Raw genomic sequence first — 13,056 nt, forward strand, 5'->3', positions numbered from 1 at the left:
ATTCATCAAGCACATAACATCTCATGTTATAAAAATTAAAACAATAAATCCAACGCCACATATAATGAGAATACTGCGATTGCGCTATCATAAAATCAAGACCACAATAATGTTTACAAGTTTTGTATCTGTATCGTACATCAAAAGTGACTAAGGGCCACATCGCCCTTGTCTGAACTGTCTAATCCACTACAACAACCAAAAGCTAAACATCAAAAGTCATGTCATCAAAATGCGGTCTTCAAGAAGCTGTATAGTCGGCACAATCACGGTCTTCTCACCAAAAGTCTACCTGCGTCGAATCAAAATGCCTATGCTGATGGCGGAGAAGGAGGGGGAAAACGAGAGTAATACATGTGACGCATATGTAATTAATCCTCCTCTAAGGCACAACAGACGTGCAACAAATATGCTATCTGCTGCTCAGATGTCAAGAAACGGACGTCTGAATCAGGGGAAAGTGGACGAGGAGTGTGCGGTGCTGCAAATGGGGTCTGACAATGGCAGGGTGGTCGTGGAGCTCTCTCCAACTCCTATATACGACGTGTTAATGCCTCCTGCTGTATCATCAAAGATGTGAGTATGTCCTCCGTAGAGTGCCCAGCATGGTATGGGTGATACGGATCAGACAGTCGCATGATAGGGGGCATAGTCCATAAAAATGGCTCGCTCGATGGAATGAAAGATGGTGCAGCAGGTGGTGCAACATGGGGAAACTGAGATGCAAACGGAAAAGGTGATGACAACATGGGTGGAGCAGAAACAGGCGGCTGCCTAGATGACCCCTCTCCAGGACGAGGTGGCGGTATGTCCTGGAGGAACGTAATGGGAAGATCAGTGCGATAAGCGTCTGTGGTGTGTGGGGGAAACAGTGGGATATCTGTGGGTGCAGAAATAGGTGCTGCTGGGGGAGTGACAGGTCGCACAAATGGTGGGTAATCGTCATCGTCATCGATCCACCCGTTGTGGGTGTCGGCGTAACCTGGATCTAAATGAGCAGCAAAAGGTGCGCGGTCAAACAGTATCGGCATAGGATCAGGTAACGGAGCATCAACAACAGGACCATCCACCAACGGTGGAGCAACAACGGGATGATCAGCAATGGGTATATCGTCAACAAGAGGTGCAATGGCTGGTGCATCATCATGAACAGGGTCATGCTCTAATGCCGGATCAGGAGCAACGACTGGCTCAGGGGCCATGACGGGCTCAGGATCAACAAGATCCATATCAAAATCAGCAGGAATATCAAAAAAAGGATCAACAGGAGCTACAGGAGCCTCTAAGGGCTGGTCCAGGTGAATGAACTCGATATCCTGGTCAGGATCGAAATCAGGGGGAAAGATAGGGTTAAAGTCATCGTCAACCTCGTGGTCATACTCGAAGGCGTGTGCGGGACCGGGTGCAGCTGACAATGCCATGTCAGGGTCGGCGTCTGAAGAGTGGTGCTGCACTCCCTGAGTGTGTAAGGACGTAGATGCCACAGACTCAAAGGAATCTGGGACAGGTGAATCAGCAGGAAGCTCCTCTGCAGGGGCCTCAGCAATGGGTAGAATGACGTTAGCAGCAATAGGGGCCCCGCCCTCATAGTCAGCCTCAGGTGGGTCCGCCTCGAATAGATCAATGTCGTCGTCAGAAACGACATCGAGTGGCATGTCGAATGCTGGATAAGCAGCAAGAGGTATAGGAGAAGTGTTGGTGCACTACATCTGCTGATTCCGTCTTGTATCGAGTCATAGTCTTAGATTGTTAGATCTGGTCGCGTAATAAGAGAAATAGTGAGATTGTATAGTTTTAGGCTTACTGGATCGCTTATTTGGTTAGTAATGGGCTGAACCACTCGTACGGTAAATAGGCTGGTCCGCTCGAGCGGCAAACTAGCTGGACCGCTCGAGCGTCAATCATCCTGGACCGCTTTTATGGACATGCCATATGAGAGGGCCAGAAATCCTATAAATACCGTAAGAGAGGTCCCCAAATGTAACTAGAGAAATTCCATACCGAGGTGCTGCCGGTGTGAGATTCACGTGTAATTAGTGTCAAATTAATCAGAAAAGCATATTAAAGAGATTTCTAGCTGTTTCTACATCAGGTACTTGTTTTCCGCACCTGTATCTGATCGAATTCCTCTGATTGACTCGTTCGGGTCAGATTCCGATCCTACAAGTGGTATCAGAGCTTCAGGAGGAGGAGTTCTTGTGAAATTTGCTGGATTTTGTCACGTATTCTTCTTCTACACCTTCTTTCTCACGTCAGACCAAGATTTCACGGTCCGTTTTGGCTGATTTTTGAGTATGTTGTGTGAAATGTGTTGATTATAAACCCTACCAAGTTTTAGCTCGAAATTCCAAGCCGTTTGGGAGATATAGAGGTTTTTCGGTCCGAAATCGCGAAGTTATCAGGTCTGGATCGCTCCAAATTACCCCTGGACCACTTATTGGACCATCTTGGATCGCTCATAAGCTGGATCGCTCGAAAAATTGACTGGATCGCTCGAAAAATTGGCTGGATCGCTCGAAAAATTGGCTGGATCGCTCGTCCAAACAGTCTGGTCCGCTCGTCCAAACAGTCTGGTCCGCTCGTCCGAACAGTCTGGTCCGCTCGTCCGAACAGTCTGGTCCGCTCGTCCGAACAGTCTGGTCCGCTCGTCCGAACAGTCTGGTCCGCTCGATTGAAATAGCTGGCCCGCTCGAATTTTCTTGTTGGTCCATTTTTGCCAATTCAATTGGATCGCTTTTAATTCCAATTTCATTTTCGTTCGATTAATCATCAGGGTTCGCTCGGTTTGAGTTATCTGTTCGATTTTCGGGATATTTTTGATTTCGGGTTTATAAACAGACTGGTTTTTCCGGACATCACAGTTTCGCTTATCTCTCACGCTCAATCGCAATCCGATTCGGATTGAAAGTTTGATATTTGTTAAAACTAATCGTGTTTGCTTTTTTTTTTCTACATCAGGTAATCCGAGATCATCAGATTATCCGACTACATCAGGTTCTACATCAGGAATTTCAAGATCATCAGGTATTTTCCGAAATATAATCTGACTCTTGGAACATGAGTTCTGAATTCTTCAACGCATTTGCTACACCGAGCACTCCAGCAGCGATTGCTCAAGCCATGAATCTTGAAAATGAGACGGGAACCACCCAGAAACCCCCGAAACTTATGAGTATTGAAGAATACTACGGGTGGAAAGATCGTTTTGAAAACTGGGTTCAGGCAAATCATCTCAGATCGTGGGAATGCATTTTGAAGAAGTATTCGTTACCGAGAACAGAGATGAATGTTGTAAAAGAAATATCCGAATTCTCAGATCAAGAACGTGCAATGTACAGAGCAGAGAAAATGATGATCAGTTTATTACAGCAAGCGATTAAAGAAGATATATTCATTCTGTTAGAACACGACAAAACTGCTAAGTCGATATGGGATGCTCTTAAAGTCAAATTCGAGGGAAGTGAGAGCATGGTTAAAAGCAAAAAGGCATTACTCAAGAAAGAGTTCGATCTTTTTAGCAGTTTACCAGGAGAGGATACTAAGGCGCTAATTGAACGATATTGTCACTTAGTGAGATCATTAACAATGATTGGTGTCGATAAAGGTCGTGAAGAATATGTTGATAAATTGGCTGATGCGTTACCTCAAAAAGAGTGGGGAACGTATTTAATGATCTTGAAAAACACGGGCGTTTATGATGGACTGACAATTGGGCAGTTTATTGAAAAATTAGAAGCCCAGAATCTTGAACAGCAAAAGATCGCTAGGATGAACAATCCTAGTGGTCAACAGGATGTTAAAATGTACTATAAAGGTAGTATTCCAGTTTCTGAAGCTGAAAGAAGTCCAAAAATTCAAACCGCCTTCAGTGCTGGAGATTCAGCAGAAAAGGCTGATCAGAGTTCAAACAAGATTAGCAGCGGGTTTTCATCGTTTCCAAGTGTGAATCCAAAAGAGACTAACACAAGCTTTCAGTCTCAGAGTACGAAAACCGGAAATGGATATATAATTCAGTGTAACATAGCTCTCAACCTTCCAGAAGGTCAAAGCTTCTCTGAAGACACTGCTAAAGACCACATGGCACTGCTGGGTTCAGTTCTGTTATCCTATGAAAGTCTAGTTGCTGGTCGGATTGGAAATCCCATGCTCACCAAAGAGGATTACGATCAAATAGACGCCGAGGAAATGGAACTTATGGATATCAAATGGTGTCTTGCGAGTGTTCTTCGTCGGGCTGAGAAATTCAAAACCATTACCGGGAGAAATGACTTTCTTGATGCACATGTTTCTACTTTAGGTTTTGATAAATCTAAAGTTACGTGTTTTCGTTGCAGGGAGAAAGGCCATTTCAAGCGGGAATGCAAAGGAAGAGAGGCTAGCGGAGCACAAAATCCATTTGGGAAAGATGACTACTACCGCAAAGCTATCTATCAGCAAGTCGGTCGATCCCAAGAACCTCAAACAGCTCACGGAAGAAAGATAGAAGATTCCAAAAGAGCATGTTTGGTAGATTTCAGCTTGAGTGATTTCATATCATCTGAAGCCACAGCCGCACGCATTGTTGATCAAGATGATGAGAAACTACCAGAAGGTTTTAGTTGGGATATGTTTGTTGATGAGAATGGAGATTATAAAGCTTTCATTGCAAAGATCGTCCGAGAGCCAAATTTGTTTGCTACTTGGATGAGATTTATTGGAGAGAATGTATCAAGTGGAGATGAAAAATCTGTGTCATCTGATGAAAGTTCAGATGGTGTTGATGATAAAATTTCTAAAAGATCTGGAGAAATTTCAACAGATTCAGATGAAAATGTTGAATATGCAGTTAGTTCTGATGAGAGTGTTCAGAATGAGATTGGTTCAGAAAAGGCTGTTGTTTTTGATAAATCACCAACTGTTTCTGATTTATCTGATAATGAGTCTGAAAAATCTGTTCACTTTGATCAATCACCAGTTCACAACAGCAGTGATGATGAGGGAGAAAAACTTATAAATGTTGCTAAAACTCATCTTTCTCCTAAAAGTTTTCATGTTTATTTTGCAGATTGCATGGAGAAACTGAAGGGAAAACGAGCTGCTAAAGAACAACAAACTGAATCTGAAGGCGATGAAACTGAATCTGAAGGTGATGTTCAAAATGCTGAGAATGTTGCTGAGAAGATTACTGAGGTTGTTATTGAAGTAGAGAAGGTGGTTGAAGTGGAAAAGGTGATTGAAGTTGTTAACACAATCTAAGTTGAGAAGATTATTGAAGTCATCAAGCCGTGCGAGAAGTGCTTGGAAGATTGCAAGAACTGTGCAGCTAAAGACGACATCATATCTGAGTATGAAAAGAAGAAGGAGCAGTTATTGTTCAACCTCAATTATGTGAAGGAATCGTACGACGTGTTGAACAGAACAGTAACTGGTCTTCAAACAACAAACTCAGAGAGAGAACAAGCGCTTACCATGATGAATGCTACTTTGATGTCGAAACAAAAGGCAATAAATTTTTACATTGAAGAGAGTGCCAAATGGAAGCAAGAGTTGGAAACGGAAAAGATAGAGAATGAGAGAATTAGGAGGTTATTGTTAAGCTATACTACTTCTGATTATCTCATTGATCGTGTTTATCCAACTGTTGCAGGTTTGGAAGCTTTTCAAGATGAGAAGCAAAAGAAGAAGAATGACTGTGGTAAGAAAACGACTGTTAGCTATAACAAGTGTCCACCTCCAATTTGGGATGGGTATTCTCCTAGGAAACCAAATGAGGAGCAATTGGAGAAAGCAGTCAATATTCAGTTAAAAACCGACACAACTGACGTTTTACCAGACAATATTGATGTCACGTTTACCTCGTCTGATACTGATCATGAGTCTAAGTTAATTAAAAAGGTGGTCGATCAGGTGTTGGATACTGATGAGGAGTCCGAGTCGAAATCTGAGTCTGAAGGGTCAAAGTCGTCAGTCAAAAGTTCAAATTCGTCGGTTAAACGGTCTTATAGTTTAGAATTTTTGCTTTCACAGTCAAATTTGAATGATGAATCATTCGAAGTTGTTTATACTTTGAAAGGTTCGGACAAATTATATTACAATAAAGAGATCCCTATAATGAGTATTAAAACGGAACTAATAAACAAAACTTTCAAACTAACAGAAATCAATATTTCAGAATTAAAAGGTTTGAAAAGTTTTGAAAAACCTAAAAAATATACTTCTAGAGTTCAGCAACGTTTAAATAAGAAAAAGGGCAACAATTCTGGTTCTGGTTTTCAAAAGAAACCTAACCAAAATCGTAGCTACAAAAAGAAAGGTCTTGGTTTTATTCCACCAGAAAACCATAAAAATGATAAAAATTCTAAAACAAAAACTGAATTTGTGTCAGGTGGAAGTTCGGATGAAGAACAGAAGAAACCGTTCTGGAAACAGTCAAACCAGGAGTTTCTTGCTGAAAGAAAGAGAAATGGAGCTGAAGTGTTTTATCAAAGAGAGACTCGTACCTGTTACAGATGCAATGAAGTTGGTCACATTGCATGGAACTGTACACAGAATATCAAAGCAAAACAGGGAGTTTCTCAGAAGTTGAAAGAGAAAGTTGTTGTTGTTGAACCACCGACTGAAAAACTTAGAATGTTTGAGAATTCAAAATTCGAGGTTGGTGAATATTCACAAAAGAACAAGTATGAGAAGAAAGGAAAAGACAACCAGGTGTGGGTTGCGAAGAAAGATGATGTGAACATCGGCGATGAATCTGGTTCCACAAAGCCAGAAGAGCCACAGGTTGAGAAAAAGATTTTAGTGAATGATGAGGAGTTTCCATCATTAAAGTTTGAGGAAGTAAAGAAGAAAGTGGGAAAAACTGAGATTTCGAATCAGTTCTACAAAGAAAAGAATGATTTTGATGTCGAAAAAACATTCAATGGGAATGTTAAAAAGATATTTGGAAAAATGTTGAGTGGAAGAGCAAAGGGGGTCAAAGATTTTTACGCCACGAAAAAGGCTACATATAACCCGACTGCTCAGGAGTTGAAATCCATCAAGTATGAGAAGACTTGGATGGATGTTTGTTTTCCATGATAGTCAGAGGACTACACCGGAGATCCCAAGTTTATATCGTGGATCATGAATCGGCATCTTTCTAGTATTTGAGAAGTTTGAATATTTGTGTTTAATGTTTGAATGTTTTGTTTACAGGTTGAAGGACTATGCCGGAGCTTCCAAGATGGTTAGTGCGAAGCAGGAATCGGCATTTTGGTTGAAAAATGGTAATGTAGAGGTCACATTCCTACAAGTGGTAACCATTGTATCTACAAGTGGTAATCTTGATCCCACAAGTGGTAATTGTGGTTAAATTTTGAGATGCTTGGATACTGTGAAGTGATTACATTTACAAGTGGTACAGGAATCTATTGAATGCAAATGGTAAATCAGGGACATTAATTTGTACTTGATTTACTATTCATGACAAAAGATAGACAAGATGATGAACCACATCCCCGTTTTAAAATTGATAAACCTACAAGTGGTTGATATCAACACAAATTTATTTTCCGGAAAAATCATTTTGATTGAAACAAACTTAAGTGTTTTGAAATCTAAATGAGAAAATGATTTGTGATAGGGGGATTTCAGATTGTTTATGCCTAGTGAATGGCGATTTGATGTGATTCAGTGTCAGTTGTCAAATTTCTGTATAGTTTGTTTTACTTTTTATGTTTCTAGTAGGTAAAAATTTAGAAGTTTTCAAATTTTCTTTAAAATGTGTTTGCATTTTAGGGGGAGTAGGGAAATTTCAGAAAATCCAAAAACATTTGAAAATTTGAAAAAGCCAAAAACATGATAAAATTCAAAAATGAGTTTTGTTGCGAAAAAGAGGAAATGATAGTACATCAGTGGACTATCACGGCACGCTAAAGAAATGTAAAGTTAAAAAGTGTTAAACGATATTACTGCGGATGTGTCAGTAGATTTTCGCACATTTAGTAAATTGAAACGAGATATAAACCTAAATCAAACTTGCTTAATTCGTGGGTAACTATTCTTGAATATATGGGTAACCCCCGAAATCTTGTTTGAAAGGTCCCGTATTCTGAGATACTAGGTCTTTATACTCAGTGATATCTGGGGTATTATCCCGGGACTTCTGCTGTATGGAAGTACTGACCTAGTCCCCGGATAATACTTTCTGCTAAAGCTTTGAAACATAAGCTTCGCCCTCAGCATGCTGATGAAACAATAAAATTGATAGTCACTGCTGTTGAAATGCAAAAAGATCCTCTAAAGGGGACCCACCAAAAGTCGAGCCGTCATCTCTCTGCTGAACGGAAGTTCTGACCTGAGCTCTCACGGTTTCGCATTTAACCCCTTTACAGATATAATTTGTGGTATACTCACCTGTAAGACTGAATATTTGGGATCTGGATACGGGAGTATATTCAAGTGGAGTGATACACAATTAAGTTTAAGTCTCTAAAACATTAATATCGTATCTCGAATCGATTGAAATTTGTGTTGAAAATTTAAGTGGACAAACATGCTGACAATCTAGGTAAATTGTTTAAAACTGAGAATGTTTAAAGCTTAACGGTGTTGGTGATTTGTCTCAAACTGATATGATCCTCTTGCACAAACTCACAAAAATATTGTTTGTAAATAGTTTATTTCTGCATTTTATCTTCTCACCTTGAAAAAATCCAAAAAGATTTTGTGTGTGTTTTAGCATAATTTTGAAATAGTCAAAAAGATTTTCGACAACTGATATTGGAAAACTGATTTTCAAAATTCCGAGTGCTAAACATGATGAACAGTATTTGAGAGGGAATGTTTGTGTAAATCTAACTGTTTTCATTAAATCTAGTCTTTTTCAAGTGGTTCATCATAGATTGGTGAGAGAGAGTCATGTGTTGGTGCACAGGTTGTTGATATGTGATGAATCTAGACAATTTATTTCTGGGTTAAGATTGTGAAGGTAGCCAGGTTTCGATCTCAGAAATTAAAGCTAAAGATTTTTTGATAGAGCCAGGATATTTGATTCTAAAAGTCTGTGAAGATCAGATTCTGATTCTGAAGATCATGATAAACTGATGATGCTGATGAACTTAAGGAATCAAGAGATCTGATCAAGAGAATTAGAGTGTTTGAATACCAGACAACGATCCTGAAGATGTTACTGAAGAACAAAAGAATACCAGTAAATCGAGAGGGGGAGTCTGAAGATAGAGAGAGAGAGAGAGAAGCCCGAAGACTGATCAAGACTGAAGAACTGAAGACAGAATGGTGTGACTCGATAGTCGACTCCATCAACATCTGAGGGGGAGTCTGTTGGTGCACTACATCTGCTGATTCCGTCTTGTATCGAGTCATAGTCTTAGATTGTTAGATCTGGTCGCGTAATAAGAGAAATAGTGAGATTGTATAGTTTTAGGCTTACTGGATCGCTTATTTGGTTAGTAATGGGCTGAACCACTCGTACGGTAAATAGGCTGGTCCGCTCGAGCGGCAAACTAGCTGGACCGCTCGAGCGTCAATCATCCTGGACCGCTTTTATGGACATGCCATATGAGAGGGCCAGAAATCCTATAAATACCGTAAGAGAGGTCCCCAAATGTAACTAGAGAAATTCCATACCGAGGTGCTGCCGGTGTGAGATTCACGTGTAATCAGTGTCAAATTAATCAGAAAAGCATATTAAAGAGATTTCTAGCTGTTTCTACATCAGGTACTTGTTTTCCGCACCTGTATCTGATCGAATTCCTCTGATTGACTCGTTCGGGTCAGATTCCGATCCTACAAGAAGGGATCACCGCAAGTGGTAAATCCCCCGCAGGAAGGCCATCAGCAGGCTCAAATCCGACATCAGGCAGCGTGAACGGCTGGAAATCATCGTCGTCAGTGCTGGTGGTGTCTGATGTGTAGACCTCTCGCTCGGATGGAATCTCGTCATCGGACACAACTGCCATAGGATCCAGGGTGTCCGAAACTCCTATGTCTGAGGATGATGGTATGATGTCTGTAACACAACCACACATATGCACAAATAATCAACATAAGTTCAAATAAACATGTAAGTCACCATAAAGCAAACAAATAATCCTCCTAGTCTCCTAGATTACCCTCCCAGCCTCTCAGACTGAACCTCCTAGCCTCTCAGACTAACTCCCTGGCCTTTAAGACCAACCTCCCAGTCTATAAGACTAAACCTCCCCAATCTCTAAGATTGGTCCCTCAGTCTTCATGACTGAACCTTCCCAGCCTTTAAGGCTGAACCTCCCCAGCCTTTAGGGCTGAACTCCCTCAGTCTTCAAGACTAAACCATAAATTTTGAAAAAGTGCTCGTACTTTTTGTTCGTAAAAATGTTTGTGTCCTGGATCTGGACGTTTTAGTGTATTTAATGTAAATATGTTTTCGTGAGAGCCCTAGTGATCATAGTCTAGACCCGAGAAGGAATCCTAGTTCGCTATGATCAATGCTCTGATACCAAGCTGTCACACCCTAGCTTTGCGGAAGCGTGGGTTTATTTGGTGTGACTTCTTAATACCATAGAATAATCACAACAATGCTATATGTAAATAAAACCATGATGTTCATCCATTCATGCAAGTTTAAAAAATAACCACAACAACATTGTTTAAAAGTCGACACTTAAAACAGGACATAATTTAAAACATGTTCAACGACATAACCAAAGACATGAAATAAAACACAGTTTAAGACTTGTGACCCGTCCAGGCAAAGGCCACATTTCCTAAACTCGGATGACATCATTATTCCTACGCAACTTGACATGATGCATACCGTGCCAGATCCACTAATTTCCTGAAATACATGCAGTTTGAAAAATCAACAAAAAGTTGAGCGAGTTCATGTAAAAGTGAGTATGAATAAATCTTTAAAGTATGTATAAAAGTCCCTGGTATGTAGCAATAAGGAAAAAGAGATCACCAATGGGTTGCAAAGCCACTGGTATGTGTGAGAGAGTGCAGGGAAACTCAAACGTAGCAAATTTGTTACCGGGCTTCGGCTGTAAGACACAGTCACCTCTATGGGCCTCCCCGACCTCACGGGTGTGGGCTCGCTACACCCAAATAGATCTATCACTCTTGTGTCCCTCGGTCCAAACAAAGAGGATTAATGGCCTGGAGTGTTGTACCCACCCCTCACATGATCTAGTAGTATAAACCCTCCCTACGCTAACCATACCATGTAATAAATGTTTATAATAGTTGTCGCACGTACTTCACCCCCGAAGTATAAAACTGAAAACAGTAAAGAGAAAAGGGGGACATGAACTCACAAAAGTGCGTATCCAGAAACGCCAAACTCCAACTCAATCTGCTGCGTGACGACCTACACGTACTAATGCCTATTAGACGGATGGCCGTGCCTTGGCTTAGGGTTTTAACGTTCTTGGAAAAATACTTAGGTAACTATTTCGTAATCACACTTCTTATTTATTTTATAAGTATCTTTCCTTCCCAAGGATGGGGGTTTTAATACATGTATACTTATAATTTTGAAAATATATTTTTAAGTCTCACTTGAAAAATATATTTTAATCACTTGTCAAAAATGTCTTAAATTCCAAAATATATATATTTTTCCCAAAAATATTATATTTTACTTCATACATTTTCCAAAATAATATTTCACAAAAAATACACAAATAAGAGTATTTTTCTAAAATATACATAAGTTATGTTTTAAAGTTCGCGTTGTAACAATAATACTTGTGTAACTTAAATATTTATTTTGTGAGAGCGTTGGTATTATTTTGGAGTAGTAATTTCAGAGTATTTTCAAGTTATATTATTTTTACCCTAAAAATAATATATCTAGATTACATAATAAACAAATAATCACACAAGCGTTTTATTATAAAATATATATTCTAAATATATATTTTATTTACGAAATTCCACCTCCGGTACTTGGTAATTTTTGAAATAAAAATCATGGCGAAGTTTATTTTGTAAACCAAGTTAAAAATATATTTGTAAACGCTTTGTTAGAAAAATATTTCTAAGTGATATATTTCTAGAAAAATTTCGTCAGAGTTTCCTCTGTAAATGGAGGTGTCCATGCTTTTAGCATATCATTTTCTTTTGTAAAATCATTCAAACAATTTACTAATCAACAATATACAACCTTTAATCACTAAACTTGACAAAAATAAATATGAACCACAACTCATGAACTTGAAAGTTTGTAAAAATATGTAGTAAATTACCAACATACTTAGAAGATCTTGTTACCTTTAAAAACATGATTAGTTTCTTAAAAACTTTATTTTTAAGGATTATGCATTTTCACAACTTCTAGTCAAGATTTCCAAGAATATTTCTTTGTGAAAATTTCTTGTTACACAAGTGTTCGTACACCTGTTTACCTTCTAAAAATATATTTAGTTCATACAAGATCCGGGTTTTAACAGGACTTGTTAGTGCATACATCTGTCGACTTCGTCTTGTATCGAGTCTTAGTCTAGATAGGATAGATAAGAGCACGTTATACGAGAAAATAGGAAGTTTAATGTGTTTAGAAGCTGATTTCACTTGAACAAGCTAATTCCGCTTGAAATGACAGTGATCACTTTCAAGCGGAATCACAAGACTCTTATTCCGCTCCAACTGGTTCATGTATCTTTCGAGCGGAATCATGAGCACTATATATAGTCATTCTGAGCGAAATCATTATAACTTTTGCTGATTTCCATACCGAGGTGCTGCCGGTGTGAAGACTGATTGTAATTGCTGTTAAATCAATATAATCAGTGTTTAAAGTGAAGATTAAGCTGTTTCTTGTTTTCCGCACCTGAAACAAAGTAAAACTCCTCTGAACGACTCGTTCGGGTCTGTACACGATCCTACAAGTGGTATCAGAGCTCAGGAGGAGGAGTTATGCAGACTACAGCTGAATTTGATTGCATTTTCTTACTTCTACACCTTCTTTCTTCAACAGAACAAAATTTAACGGTCAAAACCTGATCAATTTTTCACAGACTGTGTAAAAGTGCATATTAACAAATCCTTGAAAGTTACAGGACAAAATTCGGCCTAAAAATGACTAAAATTGACCTC

General features: G+C 39.3%; 1 protein-coding gene across 1 annotated transcript; it reads right to left on the minus strand.

Annotated features, from left to right (window-relative positions):
* Positions 1 to 533: 533 nt before the first annotated feature.
* Positions 534 to 1,655, minus strand: LOC110875738 (vegetative cell wall protein gp1-like). The gene has a single exon (XM_022123941.1). The coding sequence runs from the start codon at positions 1,653 to 1,655 to the stop codon at positions 534 to 536; it is 1,122 nt and encodes a 373-aa protein (XP_021979633.1).
* Positions 1,656 to 13,056: the final 11,401 nt, after the last annotated feature.

This window comes from Helianthus annuus, chromosome 9 (genome assembly GCF_002127325.2).
Source record: "Helianthus annuus cultivar XRQ/B chromosome 9, HanXRQr2.0-SUNRISE, whole genome shotgun sequence".
NCBI lineage: Eukaryota > Viridiplantae > Streptophyta > Magnoliopsida > Asterales > Asteraceae > Helianthus > Helianthus annuus.

Coding starts and splice junctions, on each gene's coding strand:
- LOC110875738 (XM_022123941.1), bottom strand. CDS start 1,655: ATGCCACTCGATGTCGTTTCTGACGACGACATTGATCTATTCGAGGCG.